At 41.5% G+C, this 22078-nt stretch overlaps 1 protein-coding gene across 1 annotated transcript in view; it reads left to right on the forward strand.

Annotated features, from left to right (window-relative positions):
- The window catches only part of dapk1 (death-associated protein kinase 1), an 85392-nt gene that overhangs the window by 54874 nt on the left and 8440 nt on the right, over positions 1–22078 (forward strand). The window contains exons 18-22 of the mRNA XM_077231535.1: positions 2775–2873; positions 18478–18555; positions 20257–20473; positions 21269–21454; positions 21845–22042. Of these exons, the coding sequence (XP_077087650.1) occupies positions 2775–2873; positions 18478–18555; positions 20257–20473; positions 21269–21454; positions 21845–22042 (778 nt within the window). The remainder of the gene's footprint in view (positions 1–2774; positions 2874–18477; positions 18556–20256; positions 20474–21268; positions 21455–21844; positions 22043–22078) is intronic.

Consider the following 22078-nt stretch of genomic DNA (forward strand, 5'->3'; position numbering starts at 1 on the left):
CAGTATTAAGAGGCATGACAACATTTAGCCCTCACATACACATATGTATATACATACATATATACACACATAATATACATATGCACACCTACACCCATACTCGCATATATACACATAAATAAAAAGAAAGGACAAAAAGTATCCCGCATATTTAGGTATATAAAACAAAAGTCCAGTCACACATAAGGAAAACATTTACACCAACAGTTTGCTTGTAAGTAAAGAGCGATATTTTGAAGGAACGCAAGGAAGTGACAGATCTTAGCGACCCAGGCAGGCTATTCCAGTCTGAAGGGGCTTTAAATTTAAAGGTTAAAACGTCTACCACTCTCTTTGAAGATGTTTGGCACAGTGAAGGAGGGATATTCAGTGCGTCGCAATCTATAGTAGGGAGGATAATCATAATACACACATTTTAAAAATGACCTGATACCAGTGATACTGTCTTATGGCTTTTGGTGATAATAAGTTCAGTGAGTCATACATTACACAATGGTGAGTAATAAAAGGACATCTCAGCACAAATCTACATTTATTATTGAAAGCAACATTTAATACTTTCAAATTTGAGACAACATCTGCATAGTCTAATATGGAAAATATTAACTGTGACACAATTCTTAACCTAATAGAGCGATACAATATTCGTAAATTACAATTAGTCTTTTTTACAACAGAATTGATATGACACCTAAAGGAGAGTTGTGAGTCAAGCCAAAGGCCCAGATATTTAAGTTCATCAGCTTGTAAATATCAACTGATTTTATAACTCTGAGTTCTTGTCATATTTTATTATACCATTTTATAAACTATAGTGAATAAACTGTGATAATGTGAGAAATGTTGAAGGTGTCTGAATAAATTTTAGTTTGACTGTATGTATGTATATATATATTAGGTGTGGCACGATCCGCCTTTTTTGCCTCCGATACCGATTCCGATACCTGGGATTCAGTTTTGGCCGATACAAAGTACCGATCCAATACTAAAATAATAAAAAAAAAACAGTGCCGAATTACTTAATAAACTGTATCTGTATGCCTCACTGTGGGGAAGAGACTGGGATTATTCTTTTGTTAAAGGCATCAAGCTTGACTTATTTTCATTATTTTCATTATTTTCCTTACTTTGTAAAACAATATACAGACAAAATATATACTATATAATTAAAAGACATTTCTTTTAAAATTTCAAGCGCAACTTTTTAATGAAGCAGCAACATATGATAGATTGGACAGAACAACTAAGGCTATCAATAAACTGCCATTGCGCAAAAGTATTGTAATATGAAAGGGGCATATATGGTGCTCAATATGAGCAGCACGAAACGCTTATGCGCATCCCGTGCGAAGAATGATGCACTCGAAGCAACATGGAGTCACGGTGTGCAGTGCTTCGCATTGAAAAGTTCAAAGCACAAAGGGAAGATATACATATATTTATTTATTTATTCATTAGTTTGAGCCTTTTAACAGTTTTAAATTTCAGTTAGTGTGCGCGTGAAGAACAATTATATCGCTCTCTACTCTAGTGTTGTGATCTAACAGACACCTGGGAGAAAGTAACATGTGAAACTCCAGCAAGTTAAAGTCCTTTTATGCAAACCATAGACCTTTATCTACAGATCTACAGAATAATAATAGGAACATTGACTCATCTTGGAGAGAGTTTCATCGTGTTGACTGTTTTACCCGAGCGCAACGCTCTGTTTGAATGCTGAATGGAGAATGACTGACAGCCGCAGCGGAGGGAAGCACTTAGGTGAACTTGAATTTAACGACTTAAATCTGTACCTCACATTAAACTATATGTAATGGCTTCAGAAAACTTGAAATATAGTACACGAAAACATTATGGTGCTTTATAATGTTTTTGTGCCTTTTATGTTGTATAACAATAACATACGCACAATATCGGATTTGGGTGGTCTCGTCTGGCCGATACCCGATCCAGCAAATATTGGTAGTATCCGAGCAATATCGATACTGAGAATCGGATCGGCGCACCCCTATTTTAAATATTATATATATATATATATATATATATATACACATATATACAGTTTATATATTATATATAGGGCTGTCAACGATAACGCATGCAATTAATTTAAAATCGTTAACGTGCTAAAATAATGTAATGCAAAGAAATTACTTGCACGCGGAATTGCATCAAACGTAATCTAAGAAGTCGAGAGCATCTACAATGCCGCAAGCACCTGTAACCTTGGTGGGCGCAAATTTGTATTATAAACTTTTAACCCGATTTCGCTTCTCTGTTTTCTGTTTTGATTTTAAGCCGCTACACTCCGAGAGAATTTTCAGTCCAGTAATCCAGTAAGCGAATTCATTCAAACAGCACTAATGTATAGAAAACCCTAGTTTTAGCCTATGAACCAGCCTTTGCTTTTTATCTTATTCAAGTATTAATTATTGTGCTTGAATCATCATCCACTCCTTTTTCAAGTCCCCTCAACTGACCCTACTTACTGGGTTGTAATTTTCTTGAAATTTTTACATACCAATTATATGTGCCAAGTTGTTACTCTGTGTGAAATTTTTAAATGGCACTTCCATTACAGCTGGAAGAAGATTTGTGTTCCTTCTAAATGAGGGCTTTACGGGTCAAACGGAACAGAATTACAGTCATGTAATTGTCATCAACATTTTGCATTCATGTTGTTCACGATTTTTTACATTTTGTTTTCTAGTTGCCATTAGTGATGAATCTTTCTCAGAAAGACGTAAAGATGTTTGTTTTTTATTTGTCTGTAGTTTGGGAGAACTCCTCTTCACCTGGCAGCTAGTAACGGTGGTCTGGAGGTGGTGCGACATCTCTGTGTTACAGGAGCAAACACTGAGGCTATCACTCATGTAAGTTCAACATCCTTCTGGGTTTTGATGTAAATAAGTGAGATGTAATTTGTAACTGTATTATACATTTATATTATTTATTAAAAATAGACCACCAGTCAAAGTTTTGGGGTCAGTAAGATTTTTCGAAATAAATTCATACTTTTAATCAGCAAGGATGCATTATCTTGATCAAAAGTAACAGGAAAGACATATATTTATAAAGACAAAATATTTATATTTCAAATTTATCAAAATCTATCAGTTTCCACAAAACTATTATACAGCACAACTGTTTTCAGCATTGATAATGAAATGTTTATTTTGCAGAAAATCAGCATATTAGATTGATCTCTGAAGGATCATGTGAATCTGAAGTAATGACTGATTCAAATTCAGCTTAAACATCACAGAGAAAAAAGAAAACATTTTTATTTTCATTTGTAATAATTCACAATATTACAGTTTTTACTTTTGATACATGCAGCCTTGGTGAGCATAAGAGACATATTGTGTATGCCTTTAAATCACTGTATGTATTTATATATATATATATATATATATATATATATATATATATATATGGATATAGAAAGGGTTAGAAGGGGTTCTGTTCGGCTACTGTCTTCTTTTTGTTTGACTGAGGTGGAACACTAATGATCTGGTGTCTTGCCCTCTTAGCACATTAATCAAATTGCAGGCTCTTCGTCTCTTTGAACAAGTGTTCATTTATCATTCATGACAGCCTAGATTACCATTCTCTCCTTAATCCTTAATCTTTCAATCAACTGTCTCTCCACTCATATAGAGCCTCTCCTATAGGATGTGTGTCGGTTTCTTTAGGTTTGCGTGTTCTTATATGATTGTGTGGGTGTCCCCCATCATTATCATCATTCTTCTTGGTTGACTGTTTCTTAATCAGACAGATTCTTAATATGCATTCCTGTGGAGATATCTGTCTGTCTTTATCAAGTGTTCAGAGATTTGTGCGTTTTGTTTTTTATGTAATATAGGGGTGTACCTTCTCCAGTAAGCTTGTCACCCCAGTGCAATATAGTTTCCAGACTGAAGCTTAATGAAACTGTGCTTGCAGAGAATCATTGTTTCACCCTCAGCACTGGTGAAGGACAGGATGCCCCAATGAAACCACAGCCAGTTCGTCCTAAACAATGTATGTTTCTTATCAATAGCTCCCCACATCCCTCCCCTCGGCCGACCCACACGCCCCCTCACTCACACCCCCTTCCTCAACACCATCTCAAACACTCCTCCTCACTGTTAATATTGTATAGCAGCTGATGCACAATGCATGTTACAGCACACGGGAATTTTGAGAATCCATAATTCATTGCCAGAGGCATATGGGTCAGTGGCATAAGAAAGAAAAAATGGATTCCACATATATGAAGCTGCTGATTAATGTGTTCTTTGGATTTCTGTGTTTTCTTTTTGTGATTTGTCTGGCTATACAGTACCATTCAAAAGTTCGGGGTGGGTACGATATATATATATATATTTTTTTTTTGGTAACATTTTACAATAAGGTTACTACATTACCTAACAATGAAAAATACTTTGAAATTAAAATTAGGATTAATAAATGCTTTTAATGTTTACTAATACATTATTCAAATCAAAAGTCAGTTACTATTATTTATTGGACCTGAGCTAACATGAACTAACAATGCACAGTTGTATTCTTATTAACTAACATTTAAAAAGATCAATAAATAGTGGGACAAATGTATTGCTCATTGTTAGTTACTGTTATATAATGCATTTTTTTTTTCAAATGGGTCTCTTTCTATGCGCTCACCAATACTACATTTATTTGATCAAAAATAAAGTTAAAAAAGTAGCAGTATATTTTGAAATATTACAACTGAAAATATGTTTTAAAATGTAATGTATTCCTCTGGTGGCAAAGCTGAATTTTCAGCATCATTACTCCAGTCTTCAGTGTCACATGATCCTTCAGAAATCATTCTAATATACTGATTTGCTGCTCAAGAAACATTTCTGATTATTATCAATGTTCAAAATTTGTTCTACTGCTTAATTTTTTAGGAAACAATGAAACATTTTTTTTCAGGATTATGTGATAAAAGAAAGTTCACCTTTATTTGAAATTGATTTTGTTTTATAAATATATACAATATACTGTACATTATAAATACATTTACTGTCACTTTTGATCAATTTAATGCATCTTTGCTAAATAAAAGTATTAAATTCATTTTAAAAATCTATAAAATCTGTATTTATCAGACATTATTTTCACCATGGTTGATGATAAAACAGGCAAAAACACCTCTTTAGAACACCTTAGCAACTGCATAGCAGCGTGCTAAAACCCACACACAACGCCCAAGCACTCACATTTTCTTCAGAAAATATTTGATTTGTTTTTGTTCATCTCTTCCAAGCATCTACCATATATTTTTCATGTCTCCCTTTCCAATACGAAAATGACAAGCTGTGGTCTCAATGTGTCAAAAAAAACACTACAATTGGTTCCCTCATGTCAGGACACTCCATTCAGCCTTGAGATTTCCAGGCATCTTTTAATCTTTTGGGAGACAACCACAAATCAATAAATGAATACAAGCCCGCCCTCATGGGGACACGTAGAATGAGCTGGAGCCGAGTAGACAGACACAAAAAGATTCTGTGAATAAGAAAATGGGCTGTTTTGTACAGCAGAATTTGTAGTCATATCTTATAGTATAATTGGATGGAAAGGTGCGTTAGATAAGAGTAATTACAGTGCAGCATAGCTTTCCCATTTCTATCCTTTTCATCTGTGCTTAAACACTCTCCTGTGTTCATCACATCCTCTTTCGCTCAGGTTTGTGTGGGGGTGTGCAGGGGCTCTCTTTCAGAGGGAGGCTGGTTCATTTGTCCCCGTCGGTTTGAGGAACACAGCTGTTTCTGGTTGTGTGCTTGCTTTGCTTGTGCTTGTGGTCCCAGGTGTTTTGTGTGGGTTTGTGTTTGTGTTGCTGTGAGTGACATTGTGTACGTGTGTCCGGATCTGTTAAATCATTAATGGTTTTGGTCAAGGGCTGTGACTCTGGTGGGTTTAGGGTAAATAGATTTCTTTCATTTTTTCAGATAACTAAGACTGCCTTGAGGTTTATGTGTAGCATTGCAGAGTTGTCTCAGTTTTTTTTTCTAATGCTGTGGTTGAGTTTGAATGTTTTATGCCATTTTTAAATATGACCTTTCTGTGGAATATACTTCTTCCTTATACTGATAGTCATTACCCCTCCATCCACAACTCCATCCTGATGCTGATTTCACAATCACACATGTGCCGTCAAAACCTCCTGGGAAGCTCTTGTGTGCGTCAACTTGGTTGTAATGAAATAGTTTCTCTCTCTCTCTCTCTCTCTCTCTCTCTCTCTCTCTCTCTCTCTCTCTCTCTCTCTCTCTCTCTCTCTCTCTCTCTCACTTCCACACAAAGACAGAAAGCCTTTTTAGTGCTTGTGAGAAAATTAATAGCAAAGAAAGTGCATTAGGTGTGTAATTGATGCTTTCAATATATATTTTATTATTCCATTGCCGCCACGTAAAATGATTAGAAATGTAGATTGGTTGGTCCTCATTAACCGACTTAAATGAGGGGGGTCCAGGGGGGTCTCTAGATATAAATGACACATGGGGTTTAGCCCATTAGGGTAAAATATAATGCAAAGCTTCCAGTCTTTCCAGGATTTTTAAATTGATGGTTAATACTGGGGTTTGAATAATACGGTTGGCATATACAATTTTAATAAAGGTGAGAGAATGGATCTATTTACAGCAATGTATATTTATTTAACAGAACTCAAAATACACCAGAAACAGGACAACCGCTGTACACACGACAAGAACTGACAAAGAACGGAAATAAACACAGGGCTTAAATACACTCACCTAAAGGATTATTAGGAACACCTGTTCAATTTCTCATTAATGCAATTATCTAATCAACCAATCACATGGCAGTTGCTTCAATGCATTTGGGGTGTGGTCCTGGTCAAGACAATCTCCTGAACTCCAAACTGAATGTCAGAAGGGGAAAGAAAGGTGATTTAAGCAATTTTGAGCGTGGCATGGTTGTTGGTGCCAGACGGGCCGGTCTGCTCAGATACTGAGTTTTTTACGCACAGCTATTTCTAAGGTTTACAAAGAATGGTGTGAAAAGGCAAAAACATCCAGTATGTGACAGTCCTGTGGGCGAAAATGCCTTGTTGATGCTAGAGGTCAGAGGAGAATGGGCCGACTGATTCAAGCTGATAGAAGAGCAACTTTGACTGAAATAACCTCTCGTTACAACCGAGGTATTGCAGCAAAGCATTTGTGAAGCCACAACACGCACAACCTTGAGGCGGATGGGCTACAACAGCAGAAGACCCCACCGGGTACCACTCATCTCCACTACAAATAGGAAAAAGAGGCTACAATTTGCAAGAGCTCACCAAAATTGGACAGTTGAAGACTGGAAAAATGTTGCCTGGTCTGATGAGCCTCGATTTCTGTTGAGACATTCAGATGGTAGAGTCAGAATTTGGCTTAAACAGAATGAGAACATGGATCCATCATGCCTTGTTACCACTGTGCAGGCTGGTGGTGTAATGGTGTGGGGGATGTTTTCTTGGCACACATTAGGCCCCTTAGTGCCAATTGGGCATCGTTTAAATGCCACGGCCTACCTGAGCATTGTTTCTGACCATGTCCATCCCTTTATCTCCACCATGTACCCATCCTCTGATGGCTACTTTCAGCAGGATAATGCACCATGTCACAAAGCTCGAATCATTCCAAATTGGTTTCTTGAACATGATAATGAGTTCACTGTACTAAAATGGCCCCCACAGTCATCAGATCTCAACCCAATAGAGCATCTTTGGGATGTGGTGGGACGGGAGCTTTGTGCCCTGGATGTGCATCCCACAAATCTCCATCAACTGCAAGATGCTATCCTATCAATATGGGCCAACATTTCTAAAGAATGCTTTCAGCACCTTGATGAATCAATGCCACGTAGAATTAAGGCAGTTCTGAAGGCGAAAGGGGGTCAAACACAGTATTAGTATGGTGTTCCTGATAATCCTTTAGGTGAGTGTACACTAAATAGCCAAATAAAAATCAATCAGGTGCAAACTATAATCAGACAATGAATAAGCAAGGAAAATTACTGAAAAAGCAGAAAACTGAACTAAACTAGTGAGACCCTACCAAAACAGGCAAAGAACACAGATAATCCCTTATACTACCAATAAAATGTATTTATATACATACACTCACCTAAAGGATTATTAGGAACACCTGTTCAATTTCTCATTAATGCAAGGCAAGGCAAGGCAAGTTTATTTATATAGCACATTTCATACACAATGGTAATTCAAAGTGCTTTACATAGAAGAAATTAAAATAATCAAAAGAAATCAGAATAATTAAAACAGGGCATCGTTTTATCATCGATGCCCTGCATCGTTTAATGCAATTATCTAATCAACCAATCACATGGCAGTTGCTTCAATGCATTTAGGGGTGTGGTCCTGGTCAAGACAATCTCCTGAACTCCAAACTGAATGTCAGAATGGGAAAGAAAGGTGATTTTAGCAATTTTGAGCGTGGCATGGTTGTTGGTGCCAGACGGGCCGGTCTGAGTATTTCAGAATCTGCTCTGTTACTGGGATTTTCACGCACAACCATTTCTAGGGTTTACAAAGAATGGTGTGAAAAGGCAAAAACATCCAGTATGCGGCAGTCCTGTGGGCGAAAATGCCTTGTTGATGCTAGAGGTCAGAGGAGAATGGGCCGACTGATTCAAGCTGATAGAAGAGCAACTTTGACTGAAATAACCACTCGTTACAACCGAGGTATCCAGCAAAGCATTTGTGAAGCCACAAAACGCACAACCTTGAGGCCGATGGGCTACAACAGCAGAAGACCCCACCGGGTACCACTCATCTCCACTACAAATAGGAAAAAGAGGCTACAATTTGCAAGAGCTCACCAAAATTGGACAGTTGAAGACTGGAAAAATGTTGCCTGGTCTGATGAGACTCGATTTCTGTTGAGACATTCAGATGGTAGAGTCAGAATTATTTGGTGTAAACAGAATGAGAACATGGATCCATCATGCCTTGTTACCACTGTGCAGGCTGGTGGTGCTGGTGTAATGGTCTGGGGGATGTTTTCTTGGCACACTTTAGGCCCCTTAGTGCCGATTGGGCATCGTTTAAATGCCACTGCCTACCTGAGCATTGTTTCTGACCATGTCTATCCCTTTATGGCCTCCATGTACCCATCCTCTGATGGCTACTTCCAGCAGGATAATGCACCATGTCACAAAGCTCGAATCATTTCAAATTGGTTTCTTGAACATGACAATGAGTTCACTGTACTAAAATGGCCCCCACAGTCACTAGATCTCAACCCAATAGAGCATCTTTGGGATGTGGTGGAACGGGAGCTCCGTGTCCTGGATGTGCATCCCACAAATCTCCATCAACTGCAAGATGCTATCCTATCAATATGGGCCAACATTTCTAAAGAATGCTTTCAGCACCTTCTTGAATCAATGCCATGTAGAATTAAGGCAGTTCTGAAGGTGAAAGGGGGTCAAACACAGTATTAGTATGGTGTTCCTAATAATCCTTTAGGTGTGTATATTATATATATATATATATATATATATATATATATATATATATACAGATCCTTCTCAAAAATTAGCATATTGTGATAAAGTTAATTATTTTCCATAATGTAATGATAAAAATTAAACTTTCATATATTTTAGATTCATTGCACACCAACTGAAATATTTCAGGTCTTTTATTGTTTTAATACTGATGATTTTGGCATACAGCTTATGAAAACCCAAAATTCCTATCTCAAAAAATGTGCATATCATGAAAAGGGTCTCTAAACGAGCTATTAACCTAATCATCTGAATCAACTAATTAACTCTAAACACCTGCAAAAGATTCCTGAGGCTTTAAAAACTCCCAGCCTGTTTCATTACTCAAAACCGCAATCATGGGTAAGACTGCCGACCTGACTGCTGTCCAGAAGGCCATCATTGACACCCTCAAGCAAGAGGGTAAGACACAGAAAGAAATTTCTGAACAAATAGGCTGTTCCCAGAGTCCTGTATCAAGGCACCTCAGTGGGAAGTCTGTGGGAAGGAAAAAGTGTGGCAAAAAACGCTGCACAACGAGAAGAAGTGACCGGACCCTGAGGAAGATTGTGGAGAAGGACCGATTCCAGACCTTGGGGGACCTGCGGAAGCAGTGGACTGAGTCTGGAGTAGAAACATCCAGATCCACCGTGCACAGGCGTGTGCAGGAAATGGGCTACAGGTGCCGCATTCCCCAGGTCAAGCCACTTTTGAACCAGAAACCGAGGCAGAAGCGCCTGACCTGGGCTACAGAGAAGCAGCACTGGACTGTTGCTCAGTGGTCCAAAGTACTTTTTTCGGATGAAAGCAAATTTTGCATGTCATTCGGAAAATCAAGGTGCCAGAGTCTGGAGGAAGACTGGGGAGAAGGAAATGCCAAAATGCCTGAAGTCTAGTGTCAAGTACCCACAGTCAGTGATGGTCTGGGGTGCCATGTCAGCTGCTGGTGTTGGTCCACTGTGTTTTATCAAGGGCAGGATCAATGCAGCTAGCTATCAGGAGATTTTGGAGCACTTCATGCTTCCATCTGCTGAAAAGCTTTATGGAGATGAAGATTTCATTTTTCAGCACGATCTGGCACCTGCTCACAGTGCCAAAACCACTGGTAAATGGTTTACTGACCATGGTATTACTGTGCTCAATTGGCCTGCCATAGACAATCTGTGGGATATTGTGAAGAGAAAGTTGAGAGACGCAATACCTAACACTCTGGATGAGCTTAAGGCCGCTATCGAAGCATCATGGGCCTCCATAACACTTCAGCAGTGCCACAGGCTGACTGCCTCCATGCCACGCCGCATTGAAGCAGTAATTTCTGCAAAAGGATTCCCGACCAAGTATTGAGTGCATAACTGAACATAATTATTTGAAGGTTGACTTTTTTTGTATTAAAAAAACTTCTTTTATTGGTCTGATGAAATATGCTAATTTTTTGAGATAGGAATTTTGGGTTCCCTTTCAAGGGAACTCGAGCTGCGTTGAGACGCGGTGGGAACGCTCTGCGTGATTGCGTCGTGAAGCACGTGTATAATCAGTCCAATGGAAGAACGAGACGTCACCGGCGGTGACGTCATAGACCAGGAAGCTATAAAGCACACCAGAAATCAGACCGCGACAGCTTCTGTTGCCTTCAGCAAGCGCTCTCTGTATACTGTCCTTGTCTATTTATTGTTGTCTGTCACAAGCACATTATCTATCTATATATATATATTAGGGCTGTCAGTTAAACGCGTTATTAACGGCGTTAACGCAAACCCATTTTAACGGCGTTAATTTTTTTATCGCGCGATTAACGGTCTTATTGGCCTAGCAAACTTTGTAGTTTTTTTTCACATGCTTTTGCAATAGGACGCGGCATGGACGTTTTGAAAGCGCATGCGGATCTAGCTAGACCGGAAACAAAACAACAGGCACGCCGCACACACTTGTTTGGGCTTGCGAGGCGGATGCGCGAGCGCGAATCTCTCTGCTCGCGCGTGGAATATAATGTGCCGAGCACGAATCTCTCTGCTCGAGTCGCGCGCTCTCAGATACACGCTGCTCTTGGTAGACTTTTCTCTGGGCTCGCTAGGACAATATGTGCCTGCACTTAAAACGTGTTCAGTGCAATCGCGAATCTCTCCTCTTCCCCAGCTAACAATTTTAGGTTATAAGAACGTTTTCATAACGTTCCCATTAAGTTATAAAAACGTTATTTCTGAATGTTATAGGAACGTTCAAAACGTCCAGTTTTGAGTGGATGACGAGCGCGAGACACCGAAATGGATGCCAATAAGATTCTGAATGGAACGTTTACTTTTAAAAAGTTGCCAAATGGTTCCATTGACGAGACCAAAGTGATCTGTGTGTTTTGTCGTTGTGAACTGAGCTATCATCATCGCAGCACGTCCAGTCTGAAATACCACTTGATGATGGCCAAACACACACACACACACACACACACACACACACACACAGCTGATGCGAATTCTCCGCCCCCTCGTCAATATCAGGACCTCGTCAGTATTTCTTTCACCCTTTTATTGATGGACAGTGTTACATTGTGTGAGAGATTATTTGCTCCAAGTAAGAATGTTTTAGTGTGAAATTGAACACAATAAATGCCAATGTTGTATTCAATAAAAAACATTTGCACAAAGCAAGCCGATCCACTTTTCCATGTTAATAAGAGCATTAAAATGAGAAAAAATAATGGGACAAAAAGAAATCAAGAGACATTTAGAATAGATAAAAATGTGCGATCAAATGCGATTAATCGCGAGTTAACTATGACATTAATGCGATTAATCGCGATTAAATATTTTAATCGTTTGACAGCACTAATATATATATATATATTATGGCGAAACAAGAATTCAAGCGTTGTGTTGTCCCTTGCCCTCGTTTCATCACGGGTGGGGACACACATCAGCTTTGTGTTGCTTGTTTGGGAGTGGAGCATGCCCAGTCAGTTCTCGAGGGAGCTGACTGTGAGCATTGCGAGAAGCTGTCCGTGAGGACGCTCCGCTCTCGCCGGGCGTTCTTTGAGGAGGACGGTTCGGTTCGCGCTCCCCGGGGTGCGGGTCCCGCTGCTGCCGAGGCACAGCGAAGGCTTTCATCTTGGGGTTCGCATATGGATCTAGTAGCGGGGCTTGAGACGGGCCCAGCCCTTTCTCAACCCTTACCTGCTGGATACGGTGCCTCTGCCCAGGAAGGAGCCCGCGCTGCGGCTTCTCCTTCCCAGGTTGGGGCACCATTGTTGCGGCTATCCAGTTCTGAGGATCTGGATGTGGTCAGTGTTGATATGGGGGATGTTGAGTTTTCGCCAGCTCATGCCTCCGATAATGATGAGGAGCTTATGGAGGTTTTATCTCGTGCTGTAGCTAGATTAAATATTGAATGGCCAGCCGATGATTCTTTGAGTGTTACTAGAAAAAGTTTATTAGATGAAAGATTTTTACCATCTAAAACACTCCACGTCGGGGACTCCCGTTTTTTTCCCGATCTCCACAATGAGGTTTCGAGATCGTGGAATAAACCGGCGTCATTCAGAGTATTTAACCCACAAACTTCCTGTTACAGTAATGTTTTGGGTGCATCTGATTATGGTTATGTTAAGGTGCCTCGGGCTGAAGAGACGCTCGCGAGCTATCTCTCTCCCGAGTCATCGTCATCATTAAAAACCCCGACGTTACCCACCAAGCCATTAAAATCTACATCTTCGCTGGTGGGTAAAGCTTATTCGGCAGCAGGTCAGGCTGCGTCATGTCTGCACACTATGTCTATACTGCAGGCATACCAGGCTGATCTGCTGAAGGATATCGATGAACGTGAGGAAGTCAGCGCTGACGCAATTCAAGAATTGCGTCGCGCAACAGACCTGTCTCTCCGGGCCACCAAGGAGACGGCCAAATCAGTGGGCCGTTCTATGGCAGCCCTGGTGGCCACGGAGCGGCATCTTTGGGTAAATCTGTCTGATATAAAGGATAAAGATAGGTCTGTTCTTCTGGACGCGCCACTGTCACCTTCAAGTTTGTTCGGCGACGCTATCAACTGTGTCGTCGATAGGTTTCAAGAAACGAAAAAACAATCGGCTGCGTTCCAGAGGTTTCTTCCTCGACGTTTCAATATCCCCGAGACTGCTGGGCGAAAAATGATTATTAAATCCGAGCAGTCTCATCCGAGTACAAGCTCCTCACAGCACAGAGTGCATCAAAAACAGAGCGTCGCCACTCGGGCTCCTCCACAATCTGGGGAATCTGGGTGGCGGTCGCAGTCCAGGCCAGCTAGGGGTAGGCAAGATCTGAGGACTGTCATCTCTAAGAAGGCTTGGGCTAAGAAGAAGTCCTGACGCCCAAGGCGTCAGGCTTCTGAGGGTGGTCCCCTCCGAGGAGGGACGATTTCGAGAAATCGTTCATCCTCGGCACCCTCTGGGGGGCGATTCTCTGAGGAGAGTCGCAGCGCTGCCACATCGGTTGTTCCCTGCCGGTTCGCTGCTTCAGGGCACCGAGGTGTCAGCGTCCCCATACGATTCTCCGAGGAGGATCGTAGAACGGTCAGTTCGGTTGTTCCCTGCCGGTTCGCCGCTTCAGGGCACCGAAATGTCCGTACAACCGAATCCCGAGGCCAGTCTCGAGAGACTGGTCCCCTTAGTAGAATTTCTGGCAGCGTGGAAACTACTGCCAAATATTTCTCAGTGGGTCCTGCATATAATAGAAAAGGGTTACAGAATTCAGTTCGGTTCTCGTCCGCCCAGATTTCAAGGGGTCCTTCCCACAGTGGTGGACCCAAGGCAGGCTCGGGTCATGGAACTAGAAGTACTGACGCTTCTGCAAAAAGGGGCTATAGAAAGGGTTTCTCCTCCCAGCAGAGAGTCAGGGTTTTACAGCCGTTACTTCATCGTTCCCAAGAAGGATGGGGGGTTGCGTCCTATTCTAGATCTGCGTCAGTTAAACAGCAGAGTTCAGAAACTCAAGTTCAAGATGCTTACACTCAAACAGATTGTATCACAGATTCAGTCCGAGGACTGGTTTGTCACAATAGACTTGAAGGACGCTTACTTTCATGTATCCATTCATCCTCATCACAGGAAGTTCCTGAGGTTTGCTTTCGGGGGCGAAGCATACCAATATCGGGTCCTTCCATTCGGCCTAGGTTTATCACCCCGCACCTTTACGAAATGCGTGGATGCAGCGCTGGCTCCTCTGAGACTCCAGGGCATTCGCGTATTAAACTATATCGACGACTGGTTGATCCTGGCTCGTTCCGAGCAGTTGGCAGTTCGGCATCGAGATGTCGTTCTGTCTCACTTAAAAAGGTTGGGGTTGCGGCTAAACACCAAGAAGAGTGTGCTCCTCCCAGCCCAGAGGACCACTTTTTTAGGGGTGATGTGGGATTCGACAACTATGCAAGCACGATTGTCTCCAGCTCGTATTTCTGCGATTCTCACAGCCGTAAATATGGTAAAACTAGGCCAGTCACTCACTGTGAAACAGTTCCAGAGACTGGTGGGTCTCATGGCAGCTGCGTCCAACGTAGTTACTTTTGGCCTTCTGCACATGAGACCCCTGCAGTGGTGGCTCAGGACCAAGGGGTTTTCTCCGAGGGGAAATCCGTTTCGCACGATCAAGGTCACGCGGCTATGCCTACGTGCCTTGGTCATGTGGAAGAAACCTTGGTTCCTCGCCCAAGGCCCAGTATTGGGGGCTTCTTGTCGACGCGTAACGCTATCGACGGATGCTTCCCTCACAGGCTGGGGGGCGGTCATGAGTGGCCGCTCGGCGACAGGTGTCTGGCAGGACCATCAGCTTTCGTGGCATATAAACCGACAAGAGATGATGGCGGTATTTCAGGCTCTCAAATACTTCCTGCCAGACCTGAGAGGCCATCATGTGCTCGTCCGCACAGACAACACATCGGTGGTCTCTTACATCAACCATCAGGGGGGTCTGAGGTCCCTATTATTATGCAAACTGGCTCATCAGATCCTCCTATGGGCCCAGGGAAAATTACTGTCACTCAGGGCAGTTTATATTCCAGGGTATTTGAATGTGGGAGCAGATATCCTGTCAAGACAGGGGCTGAGGCCCGGGGAGTGGAGACTTCACCCCGAGGTGGTGGAGCTCCTATGGGAGAACTATGGTCAAGCTCAGATAGATCTTTTCGCATCTTACGATACAACCCATTGTCCGCTTTGGTTCTCCCTCACATATCCAGCTCCTCTCGGACTGGACGCTATGGTACAGGAGTGGCCGAGGCTGCACCTGTACGCATTCCCCCCGATATCATTGCTTCCGGGAGTTCTGGAGAGGGTTCGCCGGGAGGGGGCTCATCTATTATTAGTAGCCCCGCACTGGCCGACCCGAGTGTGGTTCTCGGACCTAGTGTCCCTTCTCCACGGCTCTCCCATGGAGATTCCTGTCAGGGGGGACTTGTTATCTCAAGCAGGGGGCACGATATTTCACCCTCGCCCGGAGTTGTGGAAACTGTGGGCTTGGCCTCTGAGGGGGCCCAGCTCTTAGAATCCGGTCTCTCGACTGAGGTCGTTGAGACCATCCTTCAATCCAGAGCTCCTTCCACGAGAAAACTATATTCATTGAAATGGAAATTGTTCTCTACATGGTGTGGAGAACGTTTTTTAAATCCTGCTAACTGCCCGGTTGGTACAGTTCTTGATTTCCTTCAAGACCGTTTCTCTGCTGGATTATCTCCCTCCACCTTAAAGGTGTACGTAGCGGCTATATCTGCTTATCGCTCCCCTTTGGGGGCTTCTTCTCTTGGGAGAGATCCTCTTATTACTCGTTTTCTCCGTGGTACACTGAGGCTTAGGCCTGCATTGCACTCTAGAGCACCGGCTTGGGATTTGGCCATTGTACTTGAGGGTCTGGCCCTGGCTCCCTTCGAGCCTATTGAAGAGGTTTCAGAGAAGTTCCTTACACTAAAAACTCTATTTCTTCTCGCTATTTCTTCTATCAAGAGAATTGGAGATCTGCAAGCCCTGTCGGTGGCTCCTTCATGTTTGGAATTTGCACCTGGTATGGTGAAAGCATTTTTACACCCTAGGCCGGGTTACATTCCTAAGGTCCCCACTAATGTGGCGGGCCCTATTGTGCTGCAGGCTTTTTGCCCTCCACCTTTCGTTACCCCAGATCAGGAAGGTCTCAATCTGTTATGTCCCGTTAGGGCTTTGGATGCCTACGTTCACAGAGCTGCCCTGTGGCGTAGATCAGAGCAGTTATTTGTCTGCTTCGGTTCAACCAAGAAAGGTTGCCCTGCATCTAGACAGGTAATGAGCAAGTGGGTAGTTGAGGCTATCTCACTTGCTTATGAAGCGGCCGGACAGCTCTCACCTATGGCTGTCCGCGCCCATTCTACTAGGAGTATGGCTGCCTCTAAGGCTTTAATTTCAGGGGTTTCCCTGCAGGACGTTTGTAATGCGGCAGGCTGGTCCTCACCGCATACATTTGTCAGATTCTACGACCTAGACCTCTCCACTCCCGGGGCTAGGCTGCTTGTTTCTTAGTGTGCGCAAGGACTCCACGCAGAACGGGCATTTCTCATTATGGCGTAGTGGACATGGGGTTCCCACCGCGTCTCAACGCAGCTCGAGTTCCCTTGAAAGGGAACGTCTCAGGTTACATATGTAACCCTGGTTCCCTGAGAGGGAACGAGACGCTGCGTTCTCCTGCCATACTTCCTGCATGCCCTGATCGACTTGCTTCAGGCCTTTTCAGAAGCTGTCGCGGTCTGATTTCTGGTGTGCTTTATAGCTTCCTGGTCTATGACGTCACCGCCGGTGACGTCTCGTTCTTCCATTGGACTGATTATACACGTGCTTCACGACGCAATCACGCAGAGCGTTCCCACCGCGTCTCAACGCAGCGTCTCGTTCCCTCTCAGGGAACCAGGGTTACATACGTAACCTGAGACGTTTTCATGAGCTGTATGCCAAAATCATCAGTATTAAAACAATAAAAGACCTGAAATATTTTAATCTAAAATATATGAAAGTTTAATTTTTATCATTACATTATGGAAAATAATGAACTTTATCACAATATGCAAATTTTTTGAGAAGGACCTGTATATATATATAATTAAAATAGAAATCAGTTAAAAGTGTTATAATATTTCAAAATATTACTGTTTTTACTGTCATTGATTAAATAAATGCAGTCTTGGTGATTTTTATTTATATTGATGCATATTTTTCTCAGAGGTAATGAACTTCTTATGAACTGTATGGTGCTAATATGGCTTCTAGCAGGTGAAGAGACTGTTTCCATGGGCGGACAGAGAGATAGCAGCAGAAGTGAGAGGGGGTGTGTGAATAGTTGGGAGCTGTTCAGAAAGATATTACCCACCGTATCATAACTCTTCTTCAATGAGCAGTCAGGTGGAACGGAAAGCACATGCAATTCCATGAAACTGTTGTAAATGAGTGTTGTAGAGTGAATGGCTGAGTGCCAGGACACCACCCTGGTACTGACTTAATCATTTTTGACTGATAAGCATAATTTTTGACTGATTTTAATTTTGTGGTATCTTTCATCTGCACTCATCTGAAATGTATGATCATCTTATGTCAGCTGGAGCCAGCATTACACCTTTCATTAATTTCAGCCATAATCAACACCGTACATGCTGTTTGTCTCAAGCAGCTTTTTGTAGCATACTGTGAGTCACGCTGTTAGGTGATATTCTCTCTTCTTTCTTTCTCACTTTTCCTTGTTAGCTTCTCACTTTCTCTTTTACACCCATACCCAGCAAACTCACTCTCTCGTTCTCTATATCTCTCTATCTATCAGAGCTTTATGGGTGCAGTGGACTGGTAATACTGAGCAGATGAAAGGCTGATGGACTTTTATTTATCTAGCTTTACTCATTGATCTGTCACTGGACGCTGACGGGCCCCGTATTGCCTGTAATGTTCTGTCGCTGCAGTTTATCCATCACTGTCACTGTCTCTCGCAGGATGGAAAGACAGCGGAGGATCTCGCGACTGCTGAGCAGCAGGAGCATGTTGCAGTGCTCTTGGCCAAGCTGAAGAAGGTGCGAGTCTTTGTTTATTATTCATCTCACTAAGACTCAAGAAACATTCATTTGCATTACTTGAATGGTTTGTTAAGGCTTATGAGATCCTTGTTGCCTTTTTTATGACACCTGCAAAGGATGTCAGTTTTGCTTTCAATAATGCCTTTCATCCCCCTAAAATGTATGCAGGAGAACTGATTTTGCTATTTTAAAAATAAATGTTTGGCTTGCATAATTGCAAAAATGAATCTATTGATCCGCTGTTGGCCTGAAAGATCATATTGAAATATATCAATTATAAGTAGTTGGGCTATTATTATTTTTTATAGTTTTTATAATTGCAAAGCAGTTGAAATCTCATTGGCCCCAAATCCATCTCCATATAGTTGTGTTTACACATTAAAATATGCTCATATTGGCTATGATTATTACATGCCATGCAGCAGTTTTCTTTATACTGCATTTTGAACCTAATTAATGTTAAATGTCCAGTGGCCAGCTCTGAACCATAATGACTAACAAAAAGGTACCAAAAAGACATGCAACAGTCAGGTTCCAGAAGTAAAAGTACCATTCATATTCTCTATATTGGAATTAACGTGAGCTATATATGCTTTTGCTGTAGCCATCAGTCTGCATTATTTCAACTTATTTTTGAATAATCGTGTTTAACAGTGGAATTCCTGGTGAAAAACTCATTACCCATAGCACTGCACAAAAAAAATCTCCACCAATCAGAGAATCGCGTCAAACAAATCATGCCAAAAGAACTCAATCCTGCCCAATCCTATGAAGCCCTGGAAAAAATTACAAAATAGAGTCATATGGATATTTTGCAATAAACTTTTTACAGTAAAAATATAGTTTTGGTTTTATATAGTTATATATGTATGCGTGTATAATTTCACAGTCTTGAACCTTTTGTCTTTGTCTAATTTTCAATTACTTTGATTCTCATCAACATTTGTAATATTGTGATTCACCTCATTGCTGGTTAATTTGGTTCATAACTCTTTAACACAGAGGGAAGTGAATGGGGAAAATACACAGTATAGTGTCATGTTCTTACTATGATTTGTTGGGCATGTTCATTGGTATTCTTTAAAGAACCTTTAAATACCATGTAGATTTGATGGTACAATAATATCATAGCTGAAGCTTGCAGCCCCTCCATCAATGTGACGCATAGTGCCAGATCTGCCAATTAATCCCAATAAAATCCCAGATAGCATATTGAAGCTCTTGTGTAGTCCTTTACTGTGGCGAAAACATTTTCAAGGTGACTAAAAATAAATGGTTTTCCATAAGTTAAGATATTTCAGTCGCTTCTAATTTGAACTTGTCTACATCAGTTTATTTATTTATTTTAAATCTCAGTCATTTTAATGTTGCTAAATCGCTTGGATTTGATCTATTAGACACAAACTTGACTTTAGATTTTGAAAGTCATTTTATTTACGTCATATTAATTAAATATTAACGTCATAACTGCCACATGATTTAATATATGGCATTCGGCGTCTTGCTATTTGCTACAAAATGTGGATTGTGCTCAGTTGGCAGACCCAGAATACTAGCTATTAAGAGCCTATAAATTACACTCATTAGGATGCACAGCACATTCTCAGTCACATTACCATTATGTCATTGGTCCATATGTCATGATGTAGTGCCATTGGACTGTGTTAATTTACATGCCCTTTTTGACTGGTCTTACAGGACAACCATAAGAGCGTTTATATCCAGCAGCTGCGGTCTACGCAGACCCTTCAACCTCGCGTCAAACTCAAGCTGTTCGGCCACTCGGGAGCAGGGAAGAGCACTCTGGTGGAGTCTTTGAGGTGTGGCATCTTGCGGAGTTTCTTCAGGAGGAGAAGGACCAGACTGACCAATCCTGTACGACACCCAGCCTCACCGGTCACCTCCAAACCTTCAGGTAGGGTGATGTGTCTACCTTCTGTATTTATTGAAAAGCTAAAAAATAAGCTTTGTAACTTTGTTCATTTCCCTCACTCGTTCCCAAATTAACACACACACACGTCATATAGCACTATCCATGGAACTCAGAATCACGTCAATGTAATGCCACAGCCAAACTGAGGAAGGTGTCTCAGGGTTTCTGTGAGAAAAGTTTTTGAAAGGACCAAAGTTTAGTGGCAGGCGTTGATTGTGCGAGACTTGCAGCGCAGTGTGACTAACACGTTTGTAGGATATAAAAAAGAGTTTTGAGTCATCTGACTCTCATGTTATTTCCCCAAACTAAAAATGGCTCTTTGCACTTCTGTGGGGGTGGGGGTGGCTGAAGTTTTTAAATATTGTATACAGTATGTGGTGATAATGGATCATCCATTGTTGGGTTTAAACATACAATCTTCCATTACCAGCCCATATCTTTAACCAACTAACATTTCCCTTACTATAAAGATAATCTTTTCTCCTTAAAAAGCTTCAGTATGTTTTTTTGTACTATATTTATTTTCCTGTCAACACTGGGAAAGCTGGAACAAGGACTTTAGCATAGAGCTCCCCCGTGTGGTGGATTTCCACAGGTCATGAAATTATTCAAATTTAGCATTTTTTTATAAACCCTCAAATAACAGGCCAAATTTATCCTTCGGTTACAAATACGTATTGTATTTATTGTTATAAATTAAAAAGAGTCTCATAAAATTCAATGTAGTTTATAGTCTTCCTTTCCTTTTGCTTCCCTGTGTGTGTGTTGTGCCTGTAGTGTCTGTCAGTATCTCTAACCTGTACCCAGGCTGTGAGAATGTAAGTGTGCGTAGCCGCAGTATGATGTTTGAGCCCAGTTTGACTAAAGGAGTGCTGGAGGTCTTCAGTCCTGTTCATAACGCTCTCTCCACGGCTGACGACACCGCCACCAAAGCCATCGACATCCAGAACACCAATGTCAATGGTGAAAGTCACGTTTTTTAATGTTTTTTAACTCTTTTAAATCTCTCTCTCTCTCTCTCTCTCTCTCTCTCTCTCTCTCTCTCTCTCTCTCTCTCTCTCTCTCTCTCTCTCTCTCTCTTTCTCTCTCTCTCTCTCTCTCTCTCTCTCTAAATGTATATTTATATAGATAAAAATACAGTAAATGATTAAAAAATACAGTAAAAATTGTGAAATATTTTTTTTACACTTTAAAGCTAATTTTCTTTCTATTTTAACATATTTTACTATGTAATTTATTCCTATGATTGAATTTTCAGGAGCAATTACTCCAGTCTTCAGTGTTACGTGATTCTTATATTTTTTTATTTTATGAACTATATTATATTTTATTGGTGTATGGGTGTGTTTTCAGGTGTTGGAGACTTCTGTATATGGGAGTTCTCTGGTAATCCCGTCTACTACTGCTCATATGACTACTTCGCTGCAAATGACACCACAGCAATTCATCTGGTCTTATTCAGCCTGGAGGAGCCGTATGAGACTCAACTCAACCAGGTCACATTCTGGCTCAACTGCCTAAAGGCTCTCACGCTGCCAGAGGACAACATTGGTATGTGTGCGGGACTACAGTCTGCAATGAATGGAT

Source organism: Siphateles boraxobius, unplaced genomic scaffold (genome assembly GCF_051911475.1).
Source record: "Siphateles boraxobius isolate OS27281-9 unplaced genomic scaffold, OSU_SipBor_1 16, whole genome shotgun sequence".
In the NCBI taxonomy this organism is placed as follows: domain Eukaryota; kingdom Metazoa; phylum Chordata; class Actinopteri; order Cypriniformes; family Leuciscidae; genus Siphateles; species Siphateles boraxobius.